The sequence below is a fragment of the Centroberyx gerrardi genome, chromosome 2 (genome assembly GCF_048128805.1).
Source record: "Centroberyx gerrardi isolate f3 chromosome 2, fCenGer3.hap1.cur.20231027, whole genome shotgun sequence".
NCBI classification, from domain to species: Eukaryota; Metazoa; Chordata; class Actinopteri; order Beryciformes; family Berycidae; genus Centroberyx; species Centroberyx gerrardi.
The window spans coordinates 16,775,333-16,789,091 of record NC_135998.1 but is presented as its reverse complement, the minus strand read 5'-3'; the positions used below and the strand labels follow the sequence as shown (position 1 = coordinate 16,789,091).

The following is a 13,759-nucleotide window of genomic DNA, read 5'->3' as shown; positions in this document are numbered from 1 at the left end:
GGGGGGAAAGGGAGATAAAGCTGAAAAATGTTCAGTGCTCCATTGCGTTTTCCTCTGCAGGGGTAGAATGGTTCACGCAGGAGGTGTCTCACATGGGGTCGCGGCGCCAAGCAAATCTCGCGAAATAACATTTAAGCGAGTACAATTTGCAGTTAAAGGCACAGTTCTCCTTTTAGCGCGTGCAAAAAGACGAACCGAATTGTATCATAGCAGTGGATCTGAAACTACGTTGAGGGCAAGACTGCTTAGTGTATGCCTCAACTCCCACAATAACCGTGTAATAACAGTGTAGGCTATTAATGTTACAGTGTGGTTATTGTTTTGCTTTTTTTTTTTTTTTTTTTTTTCACGTTTCCTGGATGAAATGTTATATAATAGCCTACTACAATATTCCTATAGGGACTTATTGCGGGTCTGTGGTACTCAATAGTGAGTTTATAATGACCTTATTGTGTATATCTGGTATGGTATCACAATAGAATAACTAATAATAGACTATAATAGACATATCGTTTTTTTCTGTCCAAACAATAGAGGAAACTTGCGCCTTTATCAGGTTCTTCACTTCAGCTGGCAGCAGGTGCATCACTTCCAATGAGAGGAAACAGCCACACAATCCTCATTCATCTTGTAGTCTAATCTACAACTTTAATACTACCATACCTCATTGTGAGTTTATTACAGTGTTTCGATCAGGAAAAATTATTTAATTAGATGCTAGATCACGTTGTTATCGTGGTGGTAACAACGCAATGAATAGTGATAACTTTAAAAATGTTTTCAAATTCACAATAGTCAGTGGTTGATTAATGTCACACATGTGCAGTGCCCAATGTAGTAACTTAGTAGCCTACATCAAAACAGGGGCGATTTATGAGTTGAAGTAAGTGAGCACCAACCGCCTAATTAACATAACAAAAGTGTCATACTGGAAATTGCATAACAGATACTTCCTGTCCTCAGTTCTGATTGAGTTGCGTTCAAAACCGTTGTAAAATACCCGATAAACGCACACATGTATCCACAGTAGTAGTTCACTGAAAACCCCATTAGCTACTGTCCAAGGAAAATTTGGCGGAATAATTATTTAATCATTATGTATCAAAAAGAAAAATCCCTTTGCGTCGTGCCTGACAATGCCTCTTAGCTGAGCTAAAAGCACTGTAAAGTACAGGCCTCCCGTGGCTTATTGCTTAATTAACATTTGTCCCAGCTGGAGACATCCTCGACGTGCCATTGGCAACTCTGTAACCATCAGTGTTAGAGAATAAAAAATTAATTCGCTCTCCACGTGTAGATGTTTTCACTGCTCTTTAACAACAGGACAGGGGCAATGTGATTTAAAATATTTGACGGTTATCATAAAATCATGCCACATGTTTTATATTTTCTTGAGGACTCTAATATATTTTCATTTATTAGTCTGATGCAACTGATTAAAGACTTATCTTAAAAAGATGGTAAACATCTCCAATCCCTGAACCACCATCGCCCTCCACCTATACATAGGTCTACTACCCAAATCACACAAGAAGGCCAACCACAATATTCCCTACCCATGTACTCATGTCATGTTTGTTACATTAGTGACTAGCGACATCTAGTGGCTAAGAGTGGGACAGGTGTGTATTCCGTTCACACGCCACATGGGACAGAAGCATCGCCTTAACTCGTTGATAGATGTCATTTAGCGCACAAGTTATGAATGGGCGATTCAATCGTCTAATGTTGCCTCACTGTTGTGCACAGCAGCTTCGATGTAGTCTGCAAAGTTTTTAAATTGCGTGACATCTGTCTCATTCCAGATGCTCCTTTTGAAGTGACACTGACAATGTGTCACAAATCACTGTAGGTTTAAGACAGTGTTACTAATAGTGCTGTGTGTAAAGTGACAGCGTTATGAAACCAAAATACAATCTTTCTGTGACACGCGACTACGTCAGTTTGCGCACATTTGCATCGGGCTCACGCAGGGTGGAAGTGGATAACGTTCCAAGTATTCTTCAAGCAAGCTAGAGTACTCGGCTACTGTCTATTTGTAAACCCCACAGTGCTCGGAAAATATGTGTCACACGGCGCAGTTTTGTCTCAAAAGTGACATTAGCAATGTTTACTTGTTGTAAAGTAGCTGTCAACTAGCTAAGGCTAACTGGTTAGCTAGACGGCCAGTGATGATGAGCTGAAATCTGTTGTCGGACAATCAGCTATTTTGGCTAACGTTTCTTTAGCCAACTTGCTGTCACTGGCATCACTCTGTGCACTGGCGAGATGAGACGCCTGCATAACTTTTCTCTCCCAAATATTTAATTACTACAACATTTTTACTAATGGACAGCGAACGCAGCAATTACAGGCCTCAGTTGGGAAACAATAGCAAGCTAACCCAGCTAGCAAGCTGCCGTGGTAGCTAAGCTTGCTAAAAGCTATCTTGCGTGGTGCGTGTCTGGAGCCGCACTGAAAACGCCGAGGTATGTTGTTTAACCAACCTAGCTCTCCCTCTGGTCAGTTTGTTATGGCCTTATTTTTACACGTGATCAGGAGAAGGGAAGTGATAAATGGGTGCATTCTAGATCGCGATATGAGTAAAAAGAAGAAACTTTCTAGACTTGATGGTGTCTGTAACTACCGTTAGCTAGCTCGCTAATATTAGCTAACTTCAAGCTAGCTAGCCAATGATTCGCGGGGAAAGAAAAGTTCGCTAAGATTAGGTAGGGAAAGTAAGTAAGATAGTAATCTGGACACAACCGCATGAGGTAAAACATTCTAGTAGCCTACCGTATGACTGAGCTTCATCGATATGGGTAGCTGTCATGACATTAGGAACTAAGCTAGCAGAAAACTTGGCTACCTAATCTAATCTACCTACCTTGCTGTTATGTTGGGTCTTTAACACCTCACCGCAGTAAATAAGATCTGTTAGAGTATAAGTAACTACCTGCTCAGTCGGGACTGTTTTTGTGTTTGGGTAGTAGTTTCTCCCTTCCCTCAAACTGTCTGCAGGAGTACTGATTGTAACATGAAAGTTCACAATAGGTGACACCTGTTACCCCCCTCAGGTGCCTGCACCTGGTGTCAGCACCATGGATCAGGGGGATATGACAGACCAATCCACAGCAGTTTGTAGTCACCAGCTGTTCCACAACCAGGACCTGACTGTGGCAGAGCCAGGCCCAGGGCCCCAGCAGCCCAATGTGCTCATCATGTCCTCCTCAGACTCCAAATGGCACAGCAGCAGCACTGAAGGCACAGACCTGGTCATAACTGAAGAAGGGCTCAGTAACGGCACCTGCGAGGTCGAGACTATGGTAGCGTCACACTGTGTCGGCGACAGTGGAGATGTTATTGCTGTCGGTGACCACCTTGCACTGAGCAATGACGGCATGTCAGAGTTTTCCAACAGCGACCTCTCTCTGCCCGAGGTCTGCATCTCCACCAACAGCACTAGCTTTGAGGAAGATATGAACTATGAGGTCCAGCAAGCATATAGGATATTCACTGGCTTTCTCCTGGACAAGCACAAAGGGATCACCAGCCCATTCCTGCATCCCATCGGCCACCTGGAGGCCCAGCATGGTATCGGAGGGGTCCGGGGTTGGGGCCAGGCTCAGCTCAGACAGTCCATGTGCCTGCGGCGGATGGAGGAGAAGTTTGTCAGCCAGGAGTATGAAACCATCACAGAGTTTGTTGCAGACTTCAGGCTGATGTTGGAGAACTGCTATCGCTACCACGGGGTGGACCACTGGATCTCCAAACAGGCCCAGAAGCTGGAAATCATGCTGGAGCAGAAGCTTACATTGCTGTCCAGGTGAACTACACTTTATCACACCTCAGAACAAAGCCCAGCGCTGACTGGTTTAACAGTTATGCTACTGAAATCACCAGAGCCCAAAAGTTGTTTCATTTGTTTTAAGTTAATATTGCCTGGCAACAAATGCACTTACAGCAAAGGAAGCTTCAGACTCATTTATAAAATACACTTATTAAAATGGAATAGAATTGCCTCAATACCAGTATTTTTAATTTTAAAAAAAATATTTTATTAAAATAAAAAAAAATATTTTATTAAAAATATTTTAATGGGAGAATGTGGATCTAGTCAGTAGCACATTATGATGACACAGTCACCCTATTTCAAAATTATTGATCATATTTATTGATCAAAAATTTACTGATTTCCATGAAAGTCTTACAGTAATTTAAAATAATCACATTTATTTATGCATTTTGAACGGCTGTTTTGCTAACTGATTGTGTGAATGGTGTGGACATAATGTTTTCTTTTTACAACCTCAACAGCTCCTATGAAGCAATTTTACTCATACCATAATTCTTTCTTCTCCATCTATCTAACCAGGACCCTGCGAGAGAAGACAACCTTGGCTGTGACCTCTAAAGGTCGTTTTGGTGCAGAGGAGGAACGGGGTTCAGGGGGGACCTCCACCAGAAGGAGGCTGGCACCTCGTAGCCTGGCTACCATCACTGTTGGTGGGCATGAATCCATCATGGTCCAGACCCTCCGGCTGGAAGAGCAGCAGAGAGCCAAGGAGGAGAAGAGGTGGGTGAATATGTGAGAGAGAGGATTAAAAGTTGCTGCCATAGTTCTGTCGCATGCTGATATATTACAAGAAATGTGTTAAACTTTGCTGTAAAATGCAAATACGTCCACCATCAACATCTGTTCTCTGGCTTTCCAGGCAGCGTGAGCTGGAGAAGAAGGAGGCAGAGGAGATGTCAGCCAAGGAGGTGGAAGAGTGGGAGCAGAGCTTGCTGTCACAGGCCGCCTCCCACACTGTGGACACCCTGTGGGAACTCCCTGCCATCGGGCACTTCCTCTGCCTGGCTCAGACCACCCTCAACCTCCCAGAGATCATCTTTTTTGAGCTGGAGCGCTGTCTGCTGATGCCCCGCTGCAACCTCTTCCTCTCCAAGATCATGTCCTCTCTACTCTCCTTGCCCCAGAGGAGGGCCACTCTGCACCGCCGGCCGGCCCTGCCCTACTGCCGCTGGGAGTTGGAGCTCAGGCAGCGGGTCCTGGGCTGGTATCGGGCTGTCGGTGCCTCCCATGATCAGCCAGGCCGGGCCGAACAGCTGGGGCTCTGCCACCAGTTCTTCAGCATCCTAGGGGAGGTGAGTCCATTGGAGGAGATTCCCTTCCACCTGTTGCCCTTCTACCAGCGAGTGTGGCTTCTGAAGGGGCTGTGTGACAATGTGTATGAGACTCAGAAGGATGTGCAGGATGCTGTGCTGGCCCAGCCCATACATGAGTGTAGGGAGTCCATTTTGGGCTATGACAGCATGGAGAATGCCTATATACACTTTCCACATTTTTGTGGGGCAGACTTAAGGATCTACTGCCAGAGCCCCAGCATGCCCCCCGATTTCCCCTTCCCCCCTGTCTGGGTGAAGAGGATTGAAACAGAGGCAGGGACAGAGGGTGAGGAGTCGGATGGGATGAAGGATGAGAGGGAGAAAAGTGTTATGGAGTCTCCATGGAAACGGGGGGAGTCTGAAGACTGTGGGAAGGAGAGAGCAGAGAAACACAGGGTTTTCAAAAGGGAAAATGGGGATAGGGAGGAGGAGAATGAGGGGTTTAACTCATGGTCACTGAAGGAGGAGGAGTCTGATTCAGGATCCTCTGATGAAGGTGACTCCAGTGAAGACTCTAAATCCAACTTGAAAATTCACACTAACTCCTTCTCTCTCAGAGGAAGTGGTGTGAAAATGAATTTGAAGGAAGAGACAGCAGAGTTGGAGCACCAGTCTAAGAGACTCGCATTAAAGCAGGAGCAGGGCTTGTCATTGGCCTCAGGGCGCACCATTAAGGCAGAGACCCAGGAGCCCTGTCTGAGTGTGGGAGAGCACAGCTACACAGGCAGGTCGCCGGCTCGCTCCAAGAACCTGGCCTCACCAGCCAGAGTGGCAGAGGTCAAAATGGAGGGAGGAAGTCCCAGCCAGGGGCACCAAGTGTCTTCCTGTTTAGAATGTTCTAGAAGCAACACTGGTAACGTTAAACCTGAACAACACGACTGCTGCTGTGGCACATCGGGGCTGGCAACACAGTTGTCATCTGAGAGCACTCAAAATTCGAGTGAAGAAAGGGTGAACGACAGAATCCGGACAAAAAAAAAAAGGCGGAAGAAAAAGCGGGAGAGGGAGCAGCTGCTGGGGGTGAAAGGGGAGCAGAGGCAGCTGCGGCATGCGGACAGGACGAGGCTGTGCCAGGCCCAGGCTGCCAAGTCTGCCGTGCGGAGAGTTGCCACCACAATCAAGAGAAAAGACAAAAGGAAAAAAAACAAGACAGGTGAGAAAAAGCTTTCAGTTCTACCCTGCCCACTTCAGTTCTACTGGCAGTACACTTAAGATGTAAGTAAATGTTGATTCATTGGCAAAATGCAGTATGGTATAGTTCCCTACAAATTTCGCTATATTCTTCAAATTATTTACTTCATCATCATTATTATTATTATTATTATTATTATTATTATTATGATTAACAATTTGTTGGTTCAATCAATATCTCCTTGGTGAACAAAATATAGACTTCCATTGTCTTCTTGACAGGAAAAAAGCTTGAATCTTCAAAGAAAATAAAAGAACCCCAAGTTGAGCCATCATTTAAGGTACTCACACTTATGGTGCAATATAATCCCTTACTTCTTCAGCAGGTAATTTATTGGTTGCTGTATTTGTAAATGTCATTCTTGTAAAGTGCCATTTTCTGATGCATCTTGTAATATGTCTCTTGCCCTCTTTTGCGCCTTCTTCCTTTTTTTCCTCCATCTTTTTTCATCTCTGTTTTTCTTACTCTGTGTTTTCTCCTTGTCTGTAGTTGGTATGCACCAGTCTTGAGGAGTTGCGGGAGCTGATCAGTAAGACAGAGGATGAGCTTGATGACCTGGAGAGCACCAAAAAGAGATCGGTTAGTGGCGATTACAGTTCTGTCAATAGGTGCATTCAAACTGATTCACCCATACTGCCCGCAGAGCCACAGTGGAAATCAGTAGGTTCCTCACATTTTAATGTCAGTGACCTGACTGAGCAATTCTTTGTATTTTTGAACTGACAGGGCCGGTGGTACTTCAAGAGAGAAGCAGTGAAGGATCTGCACATCACTCTAATTAGACTACTGAACGAGCTCTCGCCCTGGGAGCCCAAACTTGTCAAGGCCTACCAAAGGAACAGGTACCACTCATTTGACAGTGAAATTATGAGTGGATGAAGCCTATATTATTAGCCTATTATTTTGCATCAAAAATTGTACTGTTATGATGATATTACTTAGTCTTGTACTGTTTTGGCACAGCTGAGCAGGACTCATCGTAGCTAGCAGCACAAATTTAGCACAAAGCAGAATTTTGCAGAATTTTGCAAAGAAAGATTTTGCTATTATGATTGTACTGCTACTTTGATTTTAGAACACTTTGTATTATTATTACTGGACTAGAAATCTTTACCTCCTCTATTTCTTCTTCTTCCCCTCTACCTCAGACTCCGTTTGAAGAAAGAATTTGATGACTTCAAGAAGCATCCGGACTACAATAACTTTGTACGTGAGGAGTGTGTTTCGTCATCGTCAGACGATGAAGAGAGTGTAGGAAAGGAGGTGTGTTCACTCATGGATCATTATAGCAGGGCTGAAGAGGAAGACCCAGAACATGCCGTCCCCAGAGGCCTTTGGACAGGAGGTAATCTAATTCAGTTACTCAGCCACTCATACGCATTCATCTAATCACTTTTTTTTTCAATCAGGTTTTTAAACATCATCAATTTGATTAAATTAGATTACTGATTTTGTAACAGTATGATCAGCCAATCACCAATTCATTCACCAGCTGAAATTATGCATTTTAGCCGGACTTTCTATCAACAATGGCACATTATGTGCCATATTATTAAGTGCACAGCAAGCAAACCTAGTGAAATTTCAATATAGCACTGTGTGTAACAGATTGGTCTTATGGCTGAATGATGATGGCCTCACCATTTGTAAGTAAATCATAGTTTGTAACCAAAAATTGTTATTACATGTTAGTGTGTGCTTGACAACTGAGGTGTTTTGTTACCTCTTTCCACTGGTATTGCATGGAAAATGTTTTCATTGAAGCAGCATAGGTGATGCCTTCTGTTCTATACATTAAACTGTTTCTAATCATATAGGCTATGAAATACATAAAACGGTGTCAGAAATGAATATATGTGAGCTGTCAGTTTATTTACAAAAGAAAATGGCAAATTAAAGCAATAATGAAACACTCTCAAAATGCTCTGTTCAGAAAGGAAAAACTGTGACCTGGTAGATGACCTATTTAGAATGTCTATTGGCCGATTGATCGGTGCATCCTAACATCTGTGTTCAATATTTTCACAGCAAGCAACAGGCAGTTTTTGGCTGAGTCTGCTGGAGGCAGCATGGTGACCTACGTTACTCCCAACCACCTAAAACACCCTCTGGGCAGCACAGACGAGGACCTCAGTCTGTTGCCAAGAGGCCAGACAGGCAGTAACAGTATTACTTCTCCTCCTGACTCTGGACTAGAGTCTAAATTTGAACTAGACCAAACAAACCAATCCAGGGAGTCAAACTCAGCATGGGCAACAGCGGTGTCAGCCCAGGCTTCACTGGGACCCAGACCCATCATCCTCCACCCTACCATTGGACTACCTAAGGGCTACACGCCCATCCCCACCCTGCTGGCTAAGAGTGTGGGAAACAAAGTGACCTTAATGAAACGGCCTGCTGACTACCTGGGGGTCAGCAGTGTTGTTAGGCAGAGCAAAGGGCGGGTGGTCTCCCTGCCTAGCTCTGCTGTGGCCACCACAAAACCTTCAAAAGCACAAAGTTCTCCATCTAAATCCCAGAACTCTCAACAAATGCAGACACAAGGACCACAACAGACAGTAATAGCCACAATGACAGCAGCTCTTCCTAAACCCCCACAGGCCAAACCGACTCAGACAGTACCAAAAAATCCGGTCCAAGTGGTGTATAAGGTACCTGAGGGGCTGGGTCACCTCCTAAGGAAAGACAGCAGCAGCCCAGTAAAGATCTCTGTTCAGCCCATTGTGGACCAGAACACGGGAGAGAAGATCATGCAGCAAGTGGTGATTCTGCCTTCTAACCTTCTCATTCAGAAAACTGAAGAAAAGGTGTCTTCCCACCATCAACAACAACAGTCTAAGGGCATCCAAGCCCCTGTTTCTAAAGTGGCTGGGCCCTTATGTATGTCCACCAATGTGCCTGGGTTTACCATTCCAGATAACAGAATCCCTGTTCAGCAGGTGGCTCCCTTAAATGATGCCAGGACGGTGAGGACCCCATCTCCCTCTGTTTCCCCTCGTCTGCAGCAGGGACCCCTAAACACAGCAGGCTTCAAGGGGGCACAAGCCTGCAGTCCCCGAGCTAGCACTCCACAGAGTGTCATGCCAAACCACTCGCCCATCACAACTCCTACCAGTGCAGTTTCTACTGATCCTGTTAAGCCTACAGACCCTAAGCAGGAGCTGAAAACTGTGTGTATCCGTGACTCCCAGTCCATTCTCGTCACAACTAGAGGGGGCAACACGGGCATAGTCAAAGTCCAGACATCCTCGGACCAGAATGCACTTGGTTCTTTGCCCACCAATCCAGTCATTACCATCTCGCCTCAGTTCAAAGCCTTTCTAGTGTCCAAGACTTCCCCTCCTCTTTCTCCTTCTGCTCCCTCTCTGACTTCTTCTTGCACAATCCCAACAGCGACAAGTATCTCAGCAGCCCAGCCTCAGAAACAGACCCCTTCAGTATTAAAGTCCCCTTCGACTGTCACAGTTCCCAAGCTCACTGGCAGCATTCCCTTTGCAGGCCTAGGAAGCCAGACTGCAGGCACTACCGTAACCTTAAGTCAAGGCTACAACATGTCAGCTGGATCTACAGTAGCAACAAACATAGGACACGCAACACAGAATACCATTGCTGGTTCTCATTCACTGGTAAAAAGCACTATGATTGTCCCGTCACTGGGTGGTTCTGGTGTTCCCCAAGTTCCCACACAGGCACAGTTTAACAGCAAGCCTGGTGTGAAACGGGCCAGTACAGATGAGAGGTCCCAAGTTACTAAATTCATCCTGGTCACTCCCTCTTCTTCTTCTTCTTCTTCCTCCTCCTCAAATGCAGCTGTACCAAAAGTCACTTCCTCTTCCGCAACATCACTAACTGGTTCAAGAGTCATGTTCATCAGCCAGCCCACAGCGGCATCATCCACCACCACCTCCACGGGAAGCATTCCAAAGCAGGTGCTAGCAACAGCGGCTAGTGGACAACCACTGGCCACATCATTATCAAGTGAAGCGTTGAAGATAGGCTTAAGCCTTGGCCAATCTGTTGGCACTATCAACTCAGAAGCATTGTCCAAGGTCAAGAATATCACCCTGCCCTCAGGTGGGTTGGTTTGTTTTTCCCATTTAGCTGCGTTCCTCACTACTTATGCTGTGACTGGTACTTTTTAATGTGGATTGAGAAATGAGCAGATAGTTACAATATGCAACTTTTTGACATTTAAATAAGATTAAATAAATAGGATATCATACCTTATCAGTCTGTGTGTTACCCTTTGTGTACATGCGTAAATGCCTGAAATTGCCTTTTCAATTATGTTTGGGACACTTTTTTTATTTTTTTTTTATGTTTATTTTTAGGCATTTTATGCTTTATTTGACAGAGATAGTGTGAGAGAGAGACAGGAAGGTATGGGAGAGAGAGAGGGAGGACATGCAGCAAATGACCGCTGTGGCCGTGGCCAGTGGTGGACTTGGTGAAACAAGGCTAAACGTGAGGAAGGCTTTACAGACACCGGTTCCCTCAGTGTCAGGCTAGATGCCGTTTCAGGTAGATGGCTCATCAAGATGAGTGACAAGTGTTGGTGCGGGAACATGACCAACTGAGGGGGAGAAGGGCAGGACTAACAATATACTCCTGTCTCAAGATAAAGTTGCATATTGTAGCTTTAATCTATGACGTTAAATTGACTTCTTATTATGCTCGCTGTTGTTGAGGAATGACACACAAATAAGCATCTCCATCTTGTGTGTCTGCAGGTGTTCAAATCCAATTGTCAGGGCGGACGACGAGCCTTGGACAGACCATTGGTGCCCTGTCACATTCTCCAACTAAAAGCACACCAGTGTCTGTCTCTGAGATGGGCCCTTTAGCAGCCACATCCACTGGACTGGTCCTGGTCAAGAGTTCTACTATGGTCACTAGCAGTCCTGCCCAGCTTGCCTCTCCCTCTCCGCTGACCACCAGCTCTCAGCTCCAGGGTATCTCCTCCTTCAGCATGATCTCTCAGCCAGGCTCTCCCACATCCACATCTACTGCTGTCACTCCGCCTGCAGGATGCATCATCAGGAAAGACCTCGGTCTAACCAGAGGCCTACTTTCCAGCCACCCTCCTGCTCAAGTCACTACTACTGCACAGAGTAGCCCAGCCCAAACCACCATGCCCACCCTGGTCCACCAGTCCCCAAATTTCCTAAGTGGCACTGGCACTGAAGCCCCCCCAGTCATATCTTCCTCCCAACTTGCTCCCATTAACACTCGAACACCCGCCTCCTTGGTAAAACCTGCTAGTGTCGCTGGTAAGACCAACCCTTTCTCGGCTACAACCACCACAACCCCATTTACCTCCTCTGGTACCGGCACAATCCAGCAGAGGATAGTCATTAACACCACCACACCCCTTGCTGCTGGCACACAGATCCTCCTCAACAACACACGCTTTGTGGTCCCTCCCCAGGGTTTGGGCCCAGGCAGCCATGTCCTCATCATCTCCAGCCCTGCACCACAAGTGCCTAGTACCAGTGCTATCACCACTGCAGCAGCAGCACCCCCTCCAGGGGCCAGCCCAGCTGCTGTAGCCCCCCGAGCACCAGCGTTACCCCGATCACACCCAGCCAGGCTGCCTGGTGTGCCATCCATAAGTTCTCCTGTTGTAGCATGCACACCTGCTGTTGGTTCACCTGTACTAGCAACTACTCCCAATGTCACGCCCGCCCAGCTAGCAGGAACACCTGCCCTGGGCTCACCTTTGTTACCTAGTACAACAAATGTAATGTCGGCTCTGCCACGGTTACCAGCTCCCCAAGCTGGTAACGTTGCATCACCTGTTTCAGGTACACCCACCCTCGTCTCGGCCCCACCTAGGTTAGGTAGCACACCGGCCCTAGTTTCACCAGTCATAACCGGTACACCAGCCCTTGGCTCAGCACCAACTTCAGCAAGGTTACCTGCTGGCACACCTACGCGAGCCCAGTGTTCACCTGGTACATCCACCCTCTCACCCGCCCTAGCTCTTCCCTTGGCCAGGTTCTCAACACCTCCTTCATCCTCACCTGTTTTACCCACCACATCTGCTGTTGCCCTGCCCAGCCCGGTCATGCCACCTCTAGCCCCTCTCCCCTCGGCCATAGCCCAGCCGTCAGCTGTGTTAGCAGGCACAGCAGGTTTGCATTTCACTCCCCCTGCCCAGCAAGTTGTATCAGTGGCCGCCCTGGGCCCAGGCATACAGCCCCAGCAGACAGCACTTAGGATCCCAGCACCTTCCACTACACTGCAGGCTTCACTGCACACAGGACTAAGCAACACATCAATCAAACAGGTCACAGCAGTCATGCAACCAGTACTTGGTGGCACACGGACACAAGTATTGCCAACAGTGGCTGTCCCACCGATTGTAAGCACGGTGTCCAGGATGCAGACGCTGCCCGTTGCTACGGTTCCACCTATTGGAGGCGCTGTTAACAGCTTCCAAGCATCTCCTGTGGCAACCACGCCTCCATCGAGCAGCACTGTAATAATGACTCCAGCTCAACCAATCAGAGCACTGAAGACAAATGAGACCTTCCACCAACCTGTTGTTCTGACCAATCAAGCACTGGGAAAGCCCTCTCTGCAGACCTCTGCCTCAGGTAAGCATACCAATGTAGCATCCAAGCTACTCGTTAGTCCGGATGGTGCTGTTTTGAACACAGTTCAGTGCCCAGTCAACCCGACAACCTGCCCCAGACCAGTGGCAACACTGGTGGTCTCCCCTAGCAGTTCCACTGGAGCGCTGCCCACCGCCCACACAAATAATTCCTCTCTACAGCCTTCACAGGCAGACACAAGTGAACCAATGAACTGAGACCATGAGCCAGCTAATGTGATGACTTGGTCAGACACCACTGATATTTCAGCTGCTTAGTTTTGTCAGGGCTTGTAACCATTGCTTCTAGTGCTCTTGGGGTTAGTCAAGAAACTGCTTTTCAGCTGTAGTTTGACTCATAACTTAAATTTATCAAAGCTATGGTAGGTTAAACCCTATGGTTAGGTCATATTGTAGGTAAACTGTATGCTCAATCAAACATAGCAGACTGGAAATGTATACTGTGATGGTTTTCTGAAGTGAAAACTATTGGGGTTGCCCTCAGATGAATGTTGCGGACTCTTGATTTTTTTTTTTTTTTTTTTTTTTACATGTCATGGCCAGTAATAAGAAATGTAATAAATCAGTAGAATGGGATGGTAGATAAAATGGATTTCAGCTGAAAGTTTTTGTAATACTTTTCAATGCCATTAGATACTGCTTCAAGAAATATTTATTGGAATTGTATTGATTGGTACAACAACTTGCTCTACTTTATCTGTCAGTTTGAACAATACAACTGTCTGTATCCAGATTCTGTAACATTGTCCTTTTTTCAACCAGTAACTGTTTGAAAACTACATTTTACATTTTAGAAATATAAA

General features: G+C 46.2%; 1 protein-coding gene across 1 annotated transcript; it reads left to right on the top strand.

The window, feature by feature from the left end:
• Positions 1-3,061: 3,061 nt before the first annotated feature.
• brd10 (bromodomain containing 10) lies at positions 3,062-13,662 on the top strand. Its single transcript, XM_071914849.2, has 9 exons — positions 3,062-3,805; positions 4,355-4,555; positions 4,695-6,301; positions 6,562-6,620; positions 6,830-6,919; positions 7,067-7,182; positions 7,489-7,685; positions 8,369-10,414; positions 11,071-13,662. The coding sequence occupies exons 1-9, from the start codon at positions 3,081-3,083 to the stop codon at positions 13,152-13,154; spliced, it is 7,125 nt and encodes a 2,374-aa protein (XP_071770950.2). The 5' UTR covers positions 3,062-3,080; the 3' UTR covers positions 13,155-13,662.
• The last annotated feature ends 97 nt before the right edge of the window (positions 13,663-13,759 follow it).